The sequence below is a fragment of the Drosophila persimilis genome, unplaced genomic scaffold (assembly GCF_003286085.1).
Source record: "Drosophila persimilis strain 14011-0111.01,24,50 unplaced genomic scaffold, DperRS2 tig00000686-arrow-arrow-pilon, whole genome shotgun sequence".
NCBI classification, from domain to species: Eukaryota; Metazoa; Arthropoda; class Insecta; order Diptera; family Drosophilidae; genus Drosophila; species Drosophila persimilis.
This window is the reverse complement of record NW_020825336.1, coordinates 1101685-1121869: the sequence shown is the minus strand read 5'-3', so window position 1 is coordinate 1121869 and position 20185 is coordinate 1101685. Positions and strand designations below refer to the sequence as shown.

Sequence of the window (20185 nt, the reverse complement as noted above, 5' to 3'; positions counted from 1 at the left end):
CCTCTCGTGACTGTCATAAATATGCCTCTCTGATGTCCCTCTACGACGGACTCTTGACGATATCTCTTGACTATTTCTTTGATTGATTGATTGCCGGCAAATGTCAGACGTCAGACGTCAGACAGCGTCAGAGGAGGCCTGACCCTGCGCCGACTCCCTGCAGTAAACAGAAGCTGCCACGCTGCAAGCATGCAACTGCAACTCCGTTCAGAGATCAATCGCAGAAACAATTTCAATAATTCACAAAAGGAAATCCACACAGACGCAAAAACGAAGGGAATCGAGGGCCTGGCCTCTGGACGAAAAGAGTTATGGCTCTGGCTCTGTCTCTGTCTCTGTTGAATGTTGCATGTTGCACGTTGAATGTTGCCCCAAAAGTTGCCCCATGTTGCAGTTGCCCAAAAATGGCAAACAGAACAGCACAACAGGAGGAGGAATGACCCCTCTACGCCTCGACCACCACCCCCCCTTAGACCATCACCGCCCCCACCCCCGCAACCTTAATCAACGCATCGTTGCACAGCCGACAAATGCGACAACAACAACAACAATAAGAAATGTTGCAAAAATTTCAACAACAATTGCCCCCCTCCCTCACCCCCTCTCGTTCACTCCTCTGCCTCTCTTTGTGTGTGCCCCTCGTTTGTCAGTTATGTTGCAAGTTGTGCGCCGCCGTCGTTGCCTGCTCTGCTCTGATCCCATTTAAGGCGCAATGACGCTTCGCTCATGCGCATCACGCACACGACAAGCGACGCCCCGCCTGCCACGCCTACCCCGCCCCTCTGCGCATGCGCATGCGCCACGTCTTCCTCCGCCACCGGCAAGATCCACCTCCAGGGCTCCACTCCTCCTATATCTTCCACCTACTCCTCAGCCGGGCAGATACTCTGCTGCTCCTCTGCTGATTGGAGTCGCTTTCATTCCCTGCTTCGCTCTGGCTCCTCCACGCCCCTGCTCCTCCGATCGTCCACTAATTGTCACCAGTTCGAGGCGTTTTGGTGGGCGCTCACTCGAGCAAAAGCTTCGCGAACCGAAAGCCAGAGCGAGAGCGTCTACAAATGAATCACCTTTCACAAAAAAGAGTACTCATGAGGGATATCTAGGAGTATATAGGAGCCATATGCAAGGAGATTATGGATCTTGTAAAAAAGTAACTCAGTTTTTGAAAGACAAATGCTATGGGTTACCCAATTATTAAGATATGGTGCAGATTGTTTTTAGATTCAAAGATTTACAAGCAATTATTATTCATTATTCTACAGGAAAGGAAGGAAATATTATGATCGGAATGTGGAGAAAAAGACATCAGTAATTGTAATACCGTTTTGCCTGTAATTATCTTCAAAGAAATACCTGTAGATATACAAAGTATCTCGTAAATACTGCTAAGGCTATCTTCTATCAATCCACCCAAAAGTCATACCCAGAATGTGGAAAACAGGTGCCCAATAAATGAAGGAAATAGTGCCCTGTAAATACCGCAAAAGACTACTCCATTGTTCAATGAAAAGTATCACAAATTAAGCATCTTTTTGGCCACCAAAAATCCATAGATGTCTTATTCCAGGGTATTTCAAGGGTTCAGTTCTGCAGCGGCTACGATGATTATGTGCCCTTTCCCTTTTCGATTTTCGATTTTGTCAAGAGCCAACTCTCTGGCTGGCTTTTGTGCCTGCCTCATTGGCACATTTGATGCCACAGTTGCTGGCTGTCAGTGCCGCCAGTCCATTGCTGCCTCGTCGCCCTCGTCGCCCCGTCGCCCCGTCGTCTCTCTGGTGACACGTTTGGCTATTTTTAAACGTTGCATCTGCAGCGATGCCATGGCCCCCTTTTTCCATTTTTCCATTTTTCCTTTGCTTTGCGCTTGAATTGCCAATTTTTGCAATGAACTTGAAAGCGTTTCGCGCTGCAGCTGCCACCGAGCGACCGAGACAGAGGCAGAGGCACACGTGTGGCAGTGTGTGGGTGGACGTGCAGCTAGAAGAGGTTTGCCCTGCCACTCTGCCACCACTCTGTCACTCTTTTACTTCTTTGCTTTTTTGTTTTTTATTGCTTCTTTGGGCCTTTTGCCTCAGGTGTTGGCCCCCACCGTCCGGTGTCCACTCTGCAGTCGGCAAATGTAACTGTTTCGCTGTCGTTTCCGGTCATCAAGTTGGCCACTTACGGATCCACCATCCATTTCAACCTCTCCCTCGTTCGTGCAACACTTTTTGTTGCTGTTGTTGTTGTTGTTGGCTTTGCTTTGCTTTCCCATCGAGAGACGACTCCCCCAACGAGAGACCGACCGACCCCGAGGCGACAGAGCGCTAATGACATTCAACACTTGAGTCGAACGAAGCTTTGTATCTTTTTTGGATTTGTCGGAAGGCAGACGGCGGGGGGGCAGGGTGGAGCGTTGCACGTGTTTGAAGGCACAAAATTAACATTTAAATGCCCGGCGCAACGGTTTTCCCTTCCGCCCAGAGATCATTTAATGAAAAGAAGAACAAAATACGAATAAATGGAAGCTGAATGGAAATGGAAACCCAACTGAAGTCCAGAAAGTGGAGGAGAATCTGCCTGACAGCCACCCACGCAGCGCCGTTTGGCACAGAATAAAATACAAAACACAAAAAGGAGAACTTTAATTAAAGAATCAGAGGATCATTGGATCTGTGGATCTGTGGAGACCACCAACCAAGAGACAATCCACCAAGAGGGAGACACAGAGAGACAGAGAGAGAGAAAAGGAGACAGCGAGCAGGCTTAATCCCTTTGAAATCTATCTCGGAAATATGGATGTGGCCCCAATTTCCATCTGTGGCACGACTTGGCCGTGGATTGACTGTGAATTTTCATGGGATGGGGGGGACTGCATCTCTGCATCCATAAGATACTTTCAAAGTTTTTGCTGCCGCATGCAGGCAGATCAATTTCCTGCCCAGCGACAGCTGCTGTCGACTCGTCGGGTGTCGCATTCAAAGAATTGATTTTCTCTTATGACAAAACGTATCTGCAAGATGCAAAAAGTATCTGTCAAATTGGAAATTGGTTTTTCGACTGGAGATTAAAGGTGGTTTTTGATTTTGATGCGGCAAGCAGTGGGATGCAAAAGTAACTAGCAAAGCGAAAAGTATCTTTTGCGTGCAAAAAGTATCTATTGAGTGCCAAGAGTTACCAAAATGATTATTTCTAGAATTTAATGCTAAAACGCTTGAATATCAAAAGTATCTTTTTGATGTAAAACAAAAGGTATCTGCAATGCTTCCTTTTAGATCTCATCAAAATGAGTTGCCAATGTATCTGTGGGATGCAAACGTATTTCGTGGACAATGAAAGCGTCAGTCCGTCCACTCGAGTACTCGAATTTCATTGGCAAAAGTTCAATTATTCATGCGGCATTTCACAAGTATCTTTTTGATACCCAAGACACAATGAAGTATCTCTTTTCAGTTATATTTTTTTGGACCACAAAGTTCAATGGCACGCGCTGCACTGTTATTTGGTCTCCCATCTCCTTTCTGCTGCTTCCTCTGGCTCTTCTCTCTTCTCTTTATTGGTTTCTCCTTTTTCTTGGCCACAGCAACTGTCCGACTCGTATCCGTCAGATACTTTATGTATCTCCGCTGGTCATTTGTCCATCTGTTGGGCTTTTGTCTTGATTTCGTCTCAGGGTTCGTGCAGCCAACAAAATGCGCCGCATCATCTTCATTAGAGGCTGCAACTGCATCTGGAGAAGGCACACTCTATCTCTATTTGTATCTGTATCTCCATCTGTGTCTGTGGGATAAGACAATTGCGGCTGAATAGCTGTCGGAACGTTGATGGGCGTTTAATTGAAAATTTATTTTCGATTGCCTGTCGACAGCGCTTAATTATATCGATAGAAACTTTTATTGCACATCTTAAAGATGCTTTAACAGCACTCGGGTATCTGGAGGATACTTTTTACTGCACCACTGAATCGAAAAGATGATGTATCTGCACAACTACTTAATTTTCATTTACTACTCTTTCACTAATAAATTTTTAAGATGCTCCTTCTGCTCTACTGAATTTTTAAGATACTTTTTACTGGACACCCAATAGGAAAGATACGTTTGAAGCATTACAGTGTCACTAATAGACGTTTTGTGCACTTCTGTAACTTGAAGATACTTGAAAAGAACTACTACATCTGATGGATATTTTTTTGCTGCACTACTGCATCTTAAAGATACTTTGCCCAGTGTTGCTTTGGCCCGCTTTGAGCGGCTTTTAAGCGGATAATTGTGGAAAAATAAAGCAAAAAGAACATTGAAGGGCTTCCTTGAAAAAAACGCCCACACACACACACACAAGACCCAAAAGATACACACAGATGGAGATACAGATACATTTACTACTGCAAGCTGCAATCGTAGACTGAAAATCAATAATTTGGCAGTAAGTCAAAGCTTCTCTCTATTGTATCTACGAGTGAAAGAAGTGGGTGTCTGTATCTTGAGATACATTCTTTGTTGGTTAATCAAATCATGCCACAAAACCACATCCATCCCTCCATCCCCCCATCCGCCTGCCCTGTCCTGTATTGTGCCTCAATTATGACGCATTAAAGTCGTCCGTCTTTTCCTTTGAGATGCAATTTATGCAGCATTCACCCAATTGTAGGAAGTCGGATATTAATAGAGGAGGAAAGGGAGCTCTCTGGCTGTGCCCCCACCAAAACCATGGCAAACAGGGGGCCCACACGACGAGGCATGAACTGTGGGCACCGCTTTTTATTGAGGGGCAGCTGCTGTTGCTGCTGTTGCTGCTGCTGGAGCTGCTGGCTGCTGACTGCTGGCTGGTGACTGGTGTGGCAGCCTCTATCTCTGTGCACTGAAGCCCATTTCAATGTCAGAATCGCAGCACAGTGGATCATCGCTTGGGGGGATATTATTTGCATTACAATTTGAATGCCAATTTTGTGACTCTGTGGCGCTGGGGCCTCGGTCTCCACCAATCATTGAATCATTGGAGGGAGAGTGCAACACTTTTGAGAAAAGTGCAACGACTTGAACTTTAGCTCCTGCTCTCCGCCTTTCTCCAACAATCTTTTGCTGCAATTGAGTTCGCACTTTGAATGCCACAAAATGCAGCAAGAAGTAGCTGTGGCTGTAACTGTGCATGTGGATGTGGACGTGGAAGTCTCTCCCTCCCCTGTTTCGTTCTATTGTCTGGGATGATTATTTCCACTCACTTGACTCACAGATGCAGCAGGCAGCAGGCAGCACCCTCTGCATCTTTTTGTGCATCTTTTCAGATTCATTTTCATTCTTCAATGATCTTTTGTGCACTTTTGTGGGTCTCCCCCTTGTATATTGTATCTTGTATCTGTGAGATTGTCACAGCAACTTCTGGGACATCAATGAGATGTGTTTTGATGGGCAGCGACAACATTTGACCCTTGGAGAGTTTTGTAATCGTCGGCTTAGGCGAAAGAATGAGACATCTCTCTGAAGAAATCAATCCCACGACTTTCTTCAGAGTCTCCGCTGAAGTTTTGTATCTTCTTTCGCGTAAGAGAGAAATCCCCAAACCCAAACTCCTCCACTCCTTCTCAGCCACTCATCAGAACACGAGACAGACAGACAGACAGACGGACGGACGTACGGACGGATGGATGGTAGTCTCCTTTAAGGTGTTTAACCTCCAGATCCCACAGAACACTTAAAAGCGTTTCATGTCAGGCGAGTGGGTGTTCGTTCCATTAAGGGGCGCCACAAAACCACCTACAGCACTTGCTGTTTGTTCTGTTGTTTGCAACATGTACGGTACCGCATCCTCCTGCGCACCAGACCACAGACCACGGACCCCAGGCCTCAGACCTTGCCTCGCCCTTTCTTCCTACCTACTTCTCCTTCTTCTGGCCGTTTGAGTAAATAAAACAGTAACTTTTGTGGTTGCAACCACAGAAAGTGGTGTTGCACGAACTGTGGGTAGTTTTTCGCCAAAAATAAAAGAAAAAAAAGGTCTGGTCTTTATGTCCGAAACAAAATTCGCAATGGAACAAAAAGGAAGCTTAACTTTCATGTTCCACCATTTGTAGTCGACTTTGAGGCGTTTATGGGGCTGTGGCGGGGGCGGGGGCGAATCGAAAGGGTCCTGTCCCCCGACAAAGAAAAGCCATATAATTGAGCTCAAACATTAAGCGGCTTTTTCGGGCTTTTTCGGGGTTTTACTTCGAGTGGAAGCACATATTGAAACTGAATCATTGCTTGATTGAATTACACATCACATGTCGTGGTCTCCCCTCTTAAAGGTTTCGTTTTTGGTTTCCATTTCGCTTCCTGTTCCTGGGCCCACGCCAAATGATGATCCAAATTTAAATTAAAACAAGAACAAGAACAAGAATAACAAACAGAAACAGAAACAGAGGAAGAACTTGTTAATTATATGCCACAACAACCCACACATGGAACCAGCAAAAGAGACGCACAGAAACAGTTGCATATGCTTCCCTCACATTTTGTGGGTTTCCTCAATGATGATTCGAAGGCGATCCGATCCTCTGATCCTATGTGATCCTACGTGACAGGCATACATCAAGGCAGCTACTACGTAACTCTATCCCTCTTTTATATTCAGCATTTGTTCCTTTTTTCCTTTTCCTTTTCGGTAGCAGATGTCTAACATAATATCTAATGAAATGGTTCAGTAGCTCCAAACGTTTTGAGTAGGGAACCCACATATTTAGGAGGCGTGAAAGTTGTTGACATGTGGGTACACGATGGGTGGGGAATGAAGAGAGGAAGGGATGAAGTGGGAGAGGAACTATTAATCCATTCCCAGCACGTGTCGTCATGGGGCTTATGGCTTTAATCATTTTATGATACGAAAAACGTAGGATCGCTATGTCTCCAAAGAAGGATCAAAATGAGTTCTACTATTGGATACATAGCTTATGCTTCCCCGATCTTTAGTTTGGGAGCTATAACACTTTGAAGATATGGTATTTTTCGTATATTTTGAGAATCTTTCATAGAACATCTGTAGTAAATCGCATTTGTTACGCATCAAAATTTCTATTCTCTCTAAGTTGACGTGAAAAATCATCATAGTCTTGTTTCCAAAAAGTTGTTTTTCTCAGGGGTAGTGAACCCTAACACCCCCCCTACCCCACTATCCCCGAAAAAGGGTTGCGTTTGTAAGTAATGACGCATCAGCGCCTGGAGTTTCGACGATCCGATCTGACAGATGTTTCCACAAAAGAAACCGAAAATACTGCGCCTCACAATCCTTTGGCACTTGCCATTTCAGAGGTCCTGCTGCCAACCCCCCTCCCGAAAACCATACCCTGTAAAATCACTATCCCTACCTATAGCCGGTTTTCGCTTCCCCCACTCCCTTCATGCTCGTTCTGTCTCCATATTCCTTTTTGAGCGGTTCCAAACACTCACAAAAAAAAACAGCATAAACGCAATAGACGCGACGCTATTTTGCATGTACTGTACAACAAAACATAGCCCTCTCTCTCGCATGCACAATCAGAAGAGAGGGAAAACGGAGAGCGAGAGCGCCTGCTGCTTTCCAGCTGCATGAAATGGAGCGACAATCAACCCTTGAATGCCCGAATGCCAGAGCGTCACAGCTGTGGCCAAAATAATAGCACTCACAAATACACAATTCGACAAAAAACAATTAAATTTACATTTCTGTTGTGTGTCCAATGCTAAAGTTTAAGCCTCAGTCTGTTTCATTTTGTAAGATAATGTTGAAATAAGGTCCAAAATCAGTATTTAGTTATTTTAAGCACAGACCACAGCTTAAATTTTCTGAGCTATTATTTTGATCGCAACTGTATGCCGGCAATGTTGCTACCTGCATATATGCAAGCCGCTTCCAGCAGAGCGACAATCGGAAAGCAAAGAGAGCGAGAGCGAGAAATGTTGCTCTCTCTGTGGTTGTTGCTCGTGCAGAAAATGTTGCTAGAAAACGACATGCATACAGGGTACAATACGAGGTAGAGCTTCGCAACATGCCCTGCCAACGCTAGCAACATTCGAATTGAGCAACACCAGACATCACGAAGAAAACACCACGAGAGCGCGACTTTACTTTACTTTACCGTTTGAATCGCGACCGTTCGCACGCTCTTTCCTTTGACTCTGTCCTCGGCGGTTCTTCCTCCGATTCTTTGCTCCTTTTGGAAGGGAGAGAGAGAGAAAATTGCGATAAAAACAAAAACCAGAAACAGACAAATCAAATCAAACGAAAAACAAACACAAAATCAAAATCAAAACCAGATATCAAAAAGGGAAACAATTATTTTTTCTGCGTTCATCAAAATAAAAAAGTGCAAACAAACGAAAATTCTAGTGCAAAAAGATATCAAAAGAAAGAGATAACCACTAAAATAAAAATATACAACAAATCTGTGTAAGCCAGTTATACACACCTTAAAGCGTCCTGCAGGAAGGACTTCGTACACGTTTCACTCGGATCGACTATCTTCGGATTATTCCTCAACAGCAGCCGAAGTGCCGGCAACAACAAACAACAAGAACTGAAAAAAAAATATCCATTTGCGGGAATTGAAAAACAAGTAAGAATCAAACAATTGCGGTAGAAATTTAAGGAGTGTGCGAGTAAAAGGGACAACAGAAGACAAAAGGAACATACAAGTAGGGGAACAAAGAAAAGGAACGGGAAACCATGGGAAATACTAGTTACGTTTGAGAGAAAAATGCGTGGAATGTGCTAGACTAGACGTCACGAAAATACCCTTTTGAGCAACATTTGTGCGAAGAGAGCCGAAGATGGATATCCTACTCATTCGAGAGTTCGTTTGTAGGGTATTGAAGGTCCCACAAATGTTTTATTTGGGTAAAATTTTTTAGTTAACAAGATTTAGTATTCGGTTGAATTGTTTTCCTAAAATATAAAGCTAGTCATTCTAATCCCCCACAATCCCTTAATTGCCTATCGAAAACATTCACCCCACCCAAATAATTTCTCTGGCTACAAGATTTCTTCATTTGCTTCGATTCTAAGCTCTTAATAAGATTAATGGCGCCTCTCCATGATTCTATGGAATATAATCCCCCCCATAACACACACCCATCATCATCGTCATCGTCATCGTCATGGTGGCTCTTGGGGTCTAATGGCTCGTGTCAAATGATTTTACAGAAGATTCAACTCCATCTGCAACTCCATTTCCATCCTTTTCTCCCGGGGAAAAACATTAACATTTAACATAAATCAAAGGCGTGACAAATCCTTTTGAACATTTTCATAAACAATAATGTGTCTGCTAATCCTCAAATGCCATCCAGAGAGACAGTTTTCAATCCATCAACATTTCGGAGGGGGGCCAAAAATAGAGCGGCTCGGGAGAATAAATCCCTAAACAGAGAGAGAGAGATGGTGCCATAAACAAATGAGAGAGGAAATGAATGAAATTGGGGATAAAGAAACTATAATTCAATAATTAATGAATCGGTGATGGCAATTAACGAGAGGAAAAGATCACAAATGAAAGATCCCCCAATAGAAAGTTGTCTTTGCAGCTGCTGCTCTACCAAAAACAAAAAAAAAAGGGGATCTGCTCTAAGAAAACGACTTCCGGGGAATCGTTGAAGTATAAACCCAAGAAAACATCAACAAAAACCAAAGAAAACCCAAGGAAATTTCAAGAAGAAGACATCTGTTGGAGTGTGAGAAATGAAGGAAAGTGAAGATTTCCAAGCTGACGCAACATTTGCATTCGAAAAGAGATTTATTGAGGGAACAACTCCACTCCCCCCTCCCCCTCCCCCCAAATCCAATGCCCAACTTCCTTCATTGTTTTGCCAAGTTTTCAAAAGACAAAAGCCGCCCGCCCCGCCAGGGAATGGGGCACGGGGCACGATGATGATGATGAGTGTGCCACAGTTTCTCATTTTCTTTTGCTTTACATTTCAATTGGAAACATTTCTTATGTAATGGGCGGAGTTTTTTGGGGCGTTAGGGCGTGTGTGTTGACGGCTTTCACTCGAAAAGTAAACAACAACAATAGCAATTAAGGGGAAAAGATAGCAAAGGAAATGTAGAAAATTGAAGACAATCCAAACAACATATTCAACACTTTTTTCCCTCCGCCCGCCTTTTTCAAGATAAACAATAACAGTTCTTGGGGTTTCAATGGTAGTTCACGGTCAAACGTTTGAGAATTTCCTCAACTTTCAACTGTAAATCCATCAGCAATCATGAGTGGAAGAGAGAATATCCTCCACTCGAGAGCTGCTGACAATTGACTAATGAGAGGATTACATGTGGAACCCTAGACGGTGAGGGGTGCAGTATAGGAGAAGGAGCATCATAAATAATTTGTTGACAATTTCAATTGCCTTCCACGAGAATTCCAGGCATTTTTATCTTCAACGAAATCTCTGCTTATCTATGTCCGTCCCTCCTTCTCGGGACAGGGGGAAAAGGGAACTGCGCAATAAAATGGGAATGACAGCAAAGAAAGGACAAAAAAAATATGGACTGTTGTAGTCGACTGACGGTTACCCTTTACCACGATTCCGAATTACCGAATATGATGAGTGGACATGATTATACTAAATCGGAACTTAAAGAATGCCAAAAGATATGATCCAAGTGCATGGAACAAATCTGCTGTCTATAGATCCCACTGTCTACGCCATCACCTGGCCACATATATTGATCTCCATGAATCAGGCATACTCTTTGCAATCTATGATAACGGAGGTAAACAAACGAGAGATGAGATGAACGCAATTCAAGGTTATTCTCTGTTCCCGTGCTTTTGTTGTTGTTGCTCTGCACTCTCTCGAGTGTAATAACAAATTCATAAAAATTTCCTTATTTTGAAGTGGTATTCTCCCTCTCTCCTCTTCTATCAGAAACCAACACCACAAGAGAGCCCTGGCGCCTTCCGGGAGGGGAGATCCTTTGAGGTTTTAATGTGTATGTGTGCGTGTGTGGTGTTTACTCGTTTACCAATTTCCGCTCACTACCTGCTCTCTGCTCCCCTCTCCTCTGTGGCCTCTGGAGATTATCATCCATCAAAAAGGAAGAAAAAGAGAGAGGAGAGCACGTGCACAGCCAACCTTTTGGGGTTTTGCGGTTTCTAGTTTCTGTGTTTCTCGTCATAGCTTATGCTTGGTTGAACTTCGCGCCCCTTCCCCGCGTGGCACACGTGTCCGGGGTATTCATTAATCATCCCACTTTTGATTGGAATTGCGTCTTCCCCCCCACTCTATAAATTGCCATGAAATTAACAAACTTGAAAGAAATAAGCATAATAAATTGTTAGATCAAAATATTTTCAAGTTAATTTCAAGAGTTGGCCCTTGGGGGCTCTCGTTTCCAGAGCTCCAGAGTTCCAAGGCACATGTGGCCATGCAGGTGAGGCGTTAAAGGCCGTGGGAGAGCTTTCTGGCAAAGCCTCACCTGCATGGCCATCGCTCTGCCGCTCTTTTGGATGGCGTCTGGCTGACAAATTGACTTCGTTAGGGAGAGGATTTCCCCTCTGCTCTGCCGCTCTGCTGGAGGGATATTTGTGGAACAAATTGAAAAATTATGTCTGTTGCCCGAGGATATTGAATCAAAAGCACTGATTGGTGGAGCACCAGCACTTGGGGGCGGGGGCGTAGGAGCAGGAGCCGGAGGCGGAGCCGGAGCAGGGGCAGCCACCTGAGTAGGAGCCTGGAAATAGCATTTTCCGTTGATTGCTGTTATTGTTGTTGCGGTGGCGGTAACGGTGGCGGCTGTCTAGACAAATTTCCTCGTTTGTCTGTAATTATAAATGAGTGTTCGTTGGTTCATTCGTTATCATTGAAATCTTAATGTCCGGGACTCTGACGCGACGAGTGTCCAGCAGTTGTTCCAATATCCTGTTTAATTGAGCATAAAGAGCACCCACACACGCACATGTGCATAATAAGAATAATAACAGTAGTAGTAGTGTAAAAGTGAGTGTTTTTTATTGTGCCTCTCTGCCACTCACCTATCAATCAGTATAGCCCTCTCCCTCACTCTCTCTATGGCGACACCTTAATGCCGGCACACACGCACATACGAAGGGCGGCAAGCGCCATCTGGTGGTTTGGTCGCAAGTCAGAAAAAAGCAACAGAAAGGAGAGAGAGCGTGTGGGAGTGTGAGTGGGAGCGACTTATACGAGGAGTGATCTGTGTGTGTGGGAGTGTGCGCGGGGGTGTGAGAAGGATAGGTGAGGGCGATTGATCGAATAGAAAGAGTAAAGTGGCGGCAGGAGCCAAAACAAGAACAGTAATAAATAATAATAACAGGACGCAGGTCTGCTCCTCCCCCTCCACTGTCATTCCTTCTTCCATGCCATTGCCGCCCCCTTCTTTTTTTCGTTTCATGCTTCGCTGCCATTAGTTTGTTGGCGAGTGGGAGAGGGAGGGATAGGCACACACAAACACAAGCACGCACACACACACACACACACACACAGGTTGCGTCTTGAATGACAGTTAGCACTGAAAACTCGTGTAGCAGTTGTCGCTTTCTCACTCACAGCGGGGGGGCTTATCGCCTGGAACACTCCCCCTCCACCCTCTATTCGTGAAACAATAGAATAAATGGCCAAAAGCAATTGCATTTTTATGCATTTCAAAGTGGTTCCTGACATGTCCGCAAGATATGCGAGAGATATTCCACGAGAATTTATGTATTTGTTGCGCCTAAGCTACGGGGATCTACATGGGCTTACGGGCGGTGGGTGGTGGCAGCCACCAAAAACAAAAGGGGGGATTATCGTTCGGCGCTAGTGCTACATACTCTTCGACACAGGCACAGTGGGACAAATGTTAAAACAAGTGTTACAAATAGGAGATGGCGCAAAAATATTTTAAAAAAGTGTCACAAATAGGAGATTGAAAATAAAAATTGTAGTATTAAATATTTAAAAATACTTGCCAGAAAGTGGTTTCTAGTACCACTCGTATGTTCCACTTTTCTGCCACTGTTGCCCACTGTAAATGCTCTTTAAGCGTATCCCCGCCGCATTTTGTGGTCAATTTTTTATGTTTTAACGGTAATTTCTTGAACAAAAAAAAAAAGATATTAAATTTTGGAAAACGCTGTGGGGTGCAGAGAGAGAGTGGAAAAGCGAAGGACATGGAATTGGAAGTCAAAGAAGGGAAGGGAAATTGCATGTCAAACGCAAGTTTCGAATTTGATTTAATTTACGAGCCAAGACAAATTACGGCTACAGCCACCAGACCCCGGCCCAGGCCCGGACCCCTTCGCTTCGCTTGTCGGTCACATATGCCACATAGAACGAGAGAGGGAGAGAGGGTATGTGGGGTGGGGCTATGGGGCTATGGGGGAGTGCGTGTCAACAGGGAACGCTTTTCTTTTGTACCGCTTTTTCGCCGCTTTTCATTGCCCTTCCGGGCGCGTCCAAATTTGTGTTTTGTTTGTTTGACCCCCGCCGGTGGACACACCACAAACGATTCCCATTCTCGGCCACAAACGATTCTCATTCTCAGCTAATTAACAAAAGGATGATTAGACGTTGATCTACATCGTTGTCGTTGTCGTTGTCGCTCTCTCTAAATATCTTGCACTTTATGGAATGTCTGGACCTATAGAAAAAGATATCTTTCTCCCTCTCTATCTCTCTCTTTAGTTTATTAATACATTCTTTTTGCAATTGTCAAAGTGAGAATGAGGCTGGGATCACACTCTAACAGTGCGTGGCAAAAGTATGCAAAAAAGGCATGAAAACACTCGAAATATAAATATGAACTCTAGGGACTGAAGGATCTGTAGAAGTTTTGCCTAGAAAAGAGTACTCAATGGAACCAAAAAACTGATTAAAGATGTTTTAGCGCACAGTTTAATGGAGGTTTCCGGTTTAGTGGGAGTTCCATATCTCTCCATTGAATCGTCTTTTTGTCTTTAGTTTTTGGTAGTTCTCCCCCTTTTAAATCCATGGGAGAACTTTTAAGAAGGCTTGCGAGGCCACTAATGCCGTGGTTTTGCTGCCCAAATTTCTCATAAGCGAAAGGATACATTCATTTCTAGGGACAACTGGCGATACGGGATCAGCTATGCTATTATTTGTGGTACTAAAGTGCTGGGACGCACTGTGCTAGTGGCATCCAGCAGATACTCGTAGATGCTTGAAGCCTACTCCATTTTCCAGCGAGAACTGTAATTACTTTGACCTGCATTTCTGTTTAGCAGCAGAAGGAGAAGCTAAGGAAGAGAGAGGGGCTTATTTAGACATACATACATATGTATGTATGTACGACTTGTGGCCCCATGACTTGTGGCCAGAGAATTAGAGAATCGGAGAACCAGACAACACTTATCTGCTCCCCACACCCATGCTCCTGGGTCGTTAATGCTTTGAAATCCGATTCAATTGGATTTCTGTGTGTTCTCTGTCTCTCGCACTCTTTCATGCCACACACATGTGACACTCTTTTCACTTTCGATACGCAACAGACGACGATGTCTCGATGTCGATGTTCGAGGTTTGCTTTCGATTTTCCTTCCACTTTAACAGAGAGAGAGAGAGAGAAAGAGCGAAGAACACATAGAGAATATAGTGATAATATTCCAACAGATTATTACACGCAATGCGTTTTGAACTTAAAGTTCAAATTTTAATGGAATTTCGGTTGATTTACATGACAGCAGAGCCAGCAAAGGTCGGGTCGGGACCTGGCATCGTTTTTCCCTCCATGTTGCCCCATCGCATTCCCCCCACGTTTTCCATATCTTTTGTGTCGCCTTCATGCGTGAGGAAAACGGGGAAATAATGAGTGCAGTTCGAGTGTAGATGGGGGGGACGGGACTGAAGGGAGATTATTGTTTAGTGTGTCATTTGTGGGGCGAATGGTGTTCCAGGAAATTAAATGAAATCCATTGACGGTAGAGAGAACGGAGATCATCCCCTTGATTGATAAGCTTTTAATGAGGGACTTGAGTGAACGAAAAATCTGTGGTTGTAGAAGATCATTGATCAATGGATTGTATGGGTATTGGAACTTTACCTTTTGAAGGATCATCCTAGCCAATGATTGCTGAAGTTGTCTAGAAAAGAGGGCATACCTCAAAGAATCACAGATAAATGTTACTTTAAAGAGAAAATGGAGGAAATGGAAGCACAAAATCTATGGGAAATCATAAGAGTGGGTGGAAGAAGGGGATCTGGAAGTGATTGCTTTAGATCTTGGAAAATCAATGATCGCTTATCAAACGAAATCTTCGATATACCTAAAAGGTTCACTGGATCTTTAAAAAACTCCTATTAATGTACAAATTAAGCTATATTTGTACTCTTTAGTGATTCCTTCAGCAAATATCATTCGCCGTCTCTTCCTTAGACACTTATATGGAAAACCGCAGTTATTTTTCTCTTCAAGGACTCCTTTTTCCCTGTAAAAGTCACCATTTGCCTTTGCTTTTTACCGTATTGCCTCCTAATGTATTCCAAACGATCCTCCCCGAGTCTACGTCTGCAGTCTAATGCCATTCTAACGATCAAATCATTAAAAAAAAGAAAAGTCACAATTTCCACGTTTTTGGAATATTTTTATCATTATTTATTTGTCATGACTTTTGGCCATTCGATTTGTGTGAGCTGTGCGACGTGATTTTGCTACCGATGACTGGTCCGCTGATCCTGTGACCCGCTGATCCTTTGAGATCCCGCTGCGAAAAGCGGCGTCGGCGGTGTTACCTTTTCTAATGACCAAAATGTCCTTGGTCCGATGCGACGTTGATTTTATAGGTTTTCGCTAATTAAAGAACGTTTTCGTAGAACGTGCAACGTGCAACGTGTGAAAGGCGCACGTACCAAAAGTGGAAAGAAAAATGGAAGAAGTAAAAGGATCTAGGACATGGGACAGGGATCAGACGATCAGCAACCGAATGAGAGTCCTGCGCAGCTGTCGCCTCAATAAATTTGCGGTCTTCCCGCCCCAAAAAGAGGAAAAGCAAAAAAAAAAACTCGGCTCAACGGGAATGTTGCAAGGGAAATTTGAGCAATTTTCCAGGATTCTACCTGAGTCGAGCCGAGCCGAGCAGAGCAGAGCAGAAGGTACGTGCTCTTTCCAGGTAGAGAAAATTATTGGAAAGGATCGGGATTCGGAATCGGGATCGTCAGGGAGGGTATAAAGACCGCGGTCAGCAGGCAGCGGCATTTCAGAAGCATTTCAGCCAGCAATCGGGATAGATCTTAGATCGTAGATCCCTCAAAGTCTTTAAAAATATAAACAAACTCGAACAAAAACGGCAGCAACTAAGTCAAAGGTTTGTCCTGCCACCAAGGATTGCCGCCGTCGTTTGGTGCCAAAAACGGACTTGCATTAAACATTTTTTCCCTTCCATTTGTTGCAGAATTCTCGCAGAGTTCTCTAAAACGTATCTTGAGAGCCAAAGAATCATCGAAAAACAAATAACATAATGGGAGAACTCGAGGAGAAGGAAACGCCACCGACAGAGACAACGGCCGCACAGCAGGAGACGCTGGAGGAGCCCAAGGAGACGGACAAGATGCTGGACAGCAAGAAGACCGAGAAGACGCCCAGTCCGCAGTCATCGAAGCCGGCCACCCCCAATGCGGGCAAGAAGTCGCCGGTGGGCGAAAAGACCAATGAAGAGAAGGGACATGAGATCATTGACATTCCCGAGGAGAAGGAGAAGCCACAGCCGACGGAGGGCAGCGGTGCAGGAGAGGAGAAGAAAATCAGCAAGGAAGAGCGCGAGGTGAAGCCCAAGAAGATACCCATCGGTGGCCTCAAGCTGCCGGGTTTCTTTATGAAAAACAAACCCAAGGCAGAGGGCGATGGCGCCGAGGGCGAGCTGCTCGAAAAGGATGCAGAGGACAAGGACAAGGAGGCGACGGCAGTCAACGGAGATGCCGCCGCTGCAGCAGCAGCAGCAGAGCCCAAGCCGCGTCCTGGCCTGGGACAGCGCCTCAGGAGCTTCTTTGTGCGCAAGCCAGGAGCCGAAAAGGAGAAGAAGGCGCTCGTAAATGGAGACGCGGATGCCAAGTCGGGTATGTCATAGATTTTCCTGTTCATTTGTACGAGAACTAACCTGAGATTTCCATTTGCACAGAAGCCACTGCTGAAGCTGCCGCAGCGGAGGACGCAGCAGCCGTGGATCCGCCACCGAAGCGAGGACTCTTGAATGCCATCAAACTGCCGATTGCGAATATGATACCCAAGCAGCGAAAGAACGGCGACGATGTGGAGATGGGGCTGGGCGGCAAGGCAGGCCTCGCCTCGATGGAGACTCTGGATGATTCGCTCAAGGATCAGGACACGGTGGATCGTGCACCCGTCAAGAATGCCAATGGCACGGATGACATCAAAAGTGAACTGAAGGACGAGAAACTGGCCGCAGAACAGAAGCTCGCCGCCGAAGAGGACGAACGCGATCGTCCCATTTCGCTGTTGCAGCGCCTCCGTGGCTACAAATGCAGCGTGGACGATGCTTTGATTGCCTTCGGAATCCTGTTGTTTGTGCTGCTCCTCGCGGTGATTGGATACGTGCTGACACACGAGACTTTGACCTCTCCCCCGCTGCGCGAGGGTCGCTACATTCTCGCCGTAACAGGCTGCGGGCCCGTGGAGGGGGTCAAGGAGGATGGAGCCTTTGCCTTCCGTGGCATACCCTATGCCAAGGCGCCCGTGGATGAGCTGCGCTGGAGACCCGCACAGTTGATCGACAGCATCGACGGCTGCTGGAACGACACGCTGCAGACGCACAACAGCAGCGTCGTCTGCACTCAGCGACTGGGCAACGGCACCACTGTGGGGGACGAGGATTGCCTCTTCCTGGATGTGGTGACGCCCCATGTGCGCTACACGAATCCCCTGCCCGTGGTGGTGCTCATTGGCGCCGAGACCCTGGCGGGGCCATCGCCTGGCATACTGCGTCCCTCGGCCCGCTATTCCCGCTCCCATGATGTGATCTTTGTGCGCCCGAATTTCCGCCTGGGCATCTTTGGATTCCTCGCCTTGGAATCGCTCACGAAGGAGGCGCACCCAAGGACCTCTGGCAACTACGCTCTCACCGATATCATTGCTGTACTCAAGTGGATCCAGTTGAATATCGTTAACTTTGGAGGCGATCCCAAGTCCGTGACTCTTTTGGGACATCGTGCGGGCGCCACTCTGGTCTCTGCGCTGGTGAGCTCCCCCAAGCTCAAGGATCTGTACACACGCGCCTGGTCCTCCTCCGGATCGGCCATATTCCCCGGCAAGCCCCTGGCAGAGGCGGAGAAGCTTAATCAGCAGTTGATGGTCACCCTGGACTGCAGCGATGTGGGGTGTCTGCGCGACGCCTCCAGCGAGAAACTGTGGGCCGCCACACCCGACACTTGGCTGCACTTCCCCCAGGATCTGCCCCAGCCGCAGGAGATCAACAGCGGCAGCCGTCACGAGTGGCTGGTCCTGGATGGAGATGTGCTGTTCCAGCATCCCTCGGAGTCGTGGAAGCGCGACCAGGCCACCGAGCAGCCGCTGCTGGTCGTGGGAGCCACCGCCCATGAGGCGCACACCGAGAAGCTGCGCGAGCTGCACGCCAACTGGACGAAGGAGGAGGTGCGCGAGTACTTGAACAATTCGCAAATCGGAGCCCTCGGCCTCACCGATGAGGTGATCGAACGCTACAATGCCACGAACTATGCCGCTCTGGTGTCCATCATCACGGACATACGCACCGTTTGCCCGCTGCTGACGAATGCCCGCCTCCAGCCGAGCGTACCCTTCTATGTGGTGACCCAGGGCGAGGGCGAGGATCAGCTGGCGACAGTGGATGCCGATGTGCAGGCCATTCTGGGTCGCTATGAGCCCCACACCGTGGAGCAGCGCCGCTATGTGTCGGCCATGCAGCAGCTCTTCTACTATTATGTATCGCACGGCACGGTGCAGTCGTTCGAGCCACGCCGAAGGGTGATCAATGTGGGGCAGGACGCACAGCCGCAGGAGGACTACGAGCATTGCAATTACTGGATTAGCAAGGATATAGTGCCGCGCTATGCGCGCATCGATTGAGGAGGAGCCGACTAAGAAAAACCAAAAGCAGATAAACCCCCACCCCGCCCCCTTCTTTCTCCCAAACCAAATTTTTTTTTTTATTTTTTAGACTCTTGTAAATGATGATGTCTACATTTTCTCAAGGGGATTCTCGGCTTTGATCTGAATCTGAATCCCTGACGAATGCAGACACCTTCTCCCTCTCCTCCTTCCTGTTAGGAAGGTTAGGTGTAGGAGCTCTATACGTTTTTGCATTTAGTTTAGCCTTTAAGTGAATCTAGTGTTTATATATCTCTCTCTCTCCCTGTCTCTATCTCTATCTCTATCTCTCTACCTCTCTCTGTCGCTACTGTATATTTAGTTGTCTTACAATTTAAGTTACGAAGTTCTTTAAGTATCTTATATATCTCTAACCATATAATACTATACCATATACGAGACGATCGATACACGTATTCTCTGATCTTACACACCCACACCCACACTCACACACACACAAATGACACACAAACACAAACCACACACAAAATATATTCAAATTATACTTGAAAAGTATAGATCTACACGTCTTTCAACTCAAGAACTAACTCTAGAAATACGGAAAACATTATACTACTGTTCGAATATACAATACAATACAATACGATACGATATTTATGCCAGAAAGAACCGACAACAACAACAACAACAAAATGACCAACGATGAACAACACTTTTTTTGATACCAACTTTATAAGGAAACCCACAACCAATAACCAATGACTCTATGGGAGCGATGTGATGTGGTTTCCATCTCATTTAGATTTAGTTTTCGATACAACAAAAAAAAAACAAAACAAAAAACGATTTAAGGAGGGAATTCTGTTGTAAACATTTTCCTTTTCGAGAGACTGTTCTTCAGAAAGCATCATCATTTTCATCGTTTCATGCATTCTTCAACCTTTTTGGGAGGATATACATATGTATATCTATATATATGTATGTCTACATATATCTGTAATGAATACTCGTACGAATAACATAACACAATTTTTTTATAGCTTTATATGTATATTAATCGTATGGAATAAAAAAAAAAAAAACATTTTATACAAGAAAAATACGAACATCTACAAGCCACACACATTCGCAAATAAATAAAAGAAAAGTAAACCGAAATTCAATTGAAATCCAGAATCAAAAGAATGACTAAATGCGTGAAATA

General features: G+C 45.4%; 1 protein-coding gene across 1 annotated transcript; it reads left to right on the top strand.

Annotated features, from left to right (window-relative positions):
* Positions 1-8333: 8333 nt before the first annotated feature.
* LOC6600622 (neurotactin) lies at positions 8334-19060 on the top strand. The gene is made up of 3 exons (XM_026991885.1): positions 8334-8545; positions 16334-16994; positions 17057-19060. The coding sequence occupies exons 2-3, from the start codon at positions 16400-16402 to the stop codon at positions 18997-18999; spliced, it is 2538 nt and encodes an 845-aa protein (XP_026847686.1). The 5' UTR covers positions 8334-8545; positions 16334-16399; the 3' UTR covers positions 19000-19060.
* Positions 19061-20185: the final 1125 nt, after the last annotated feature.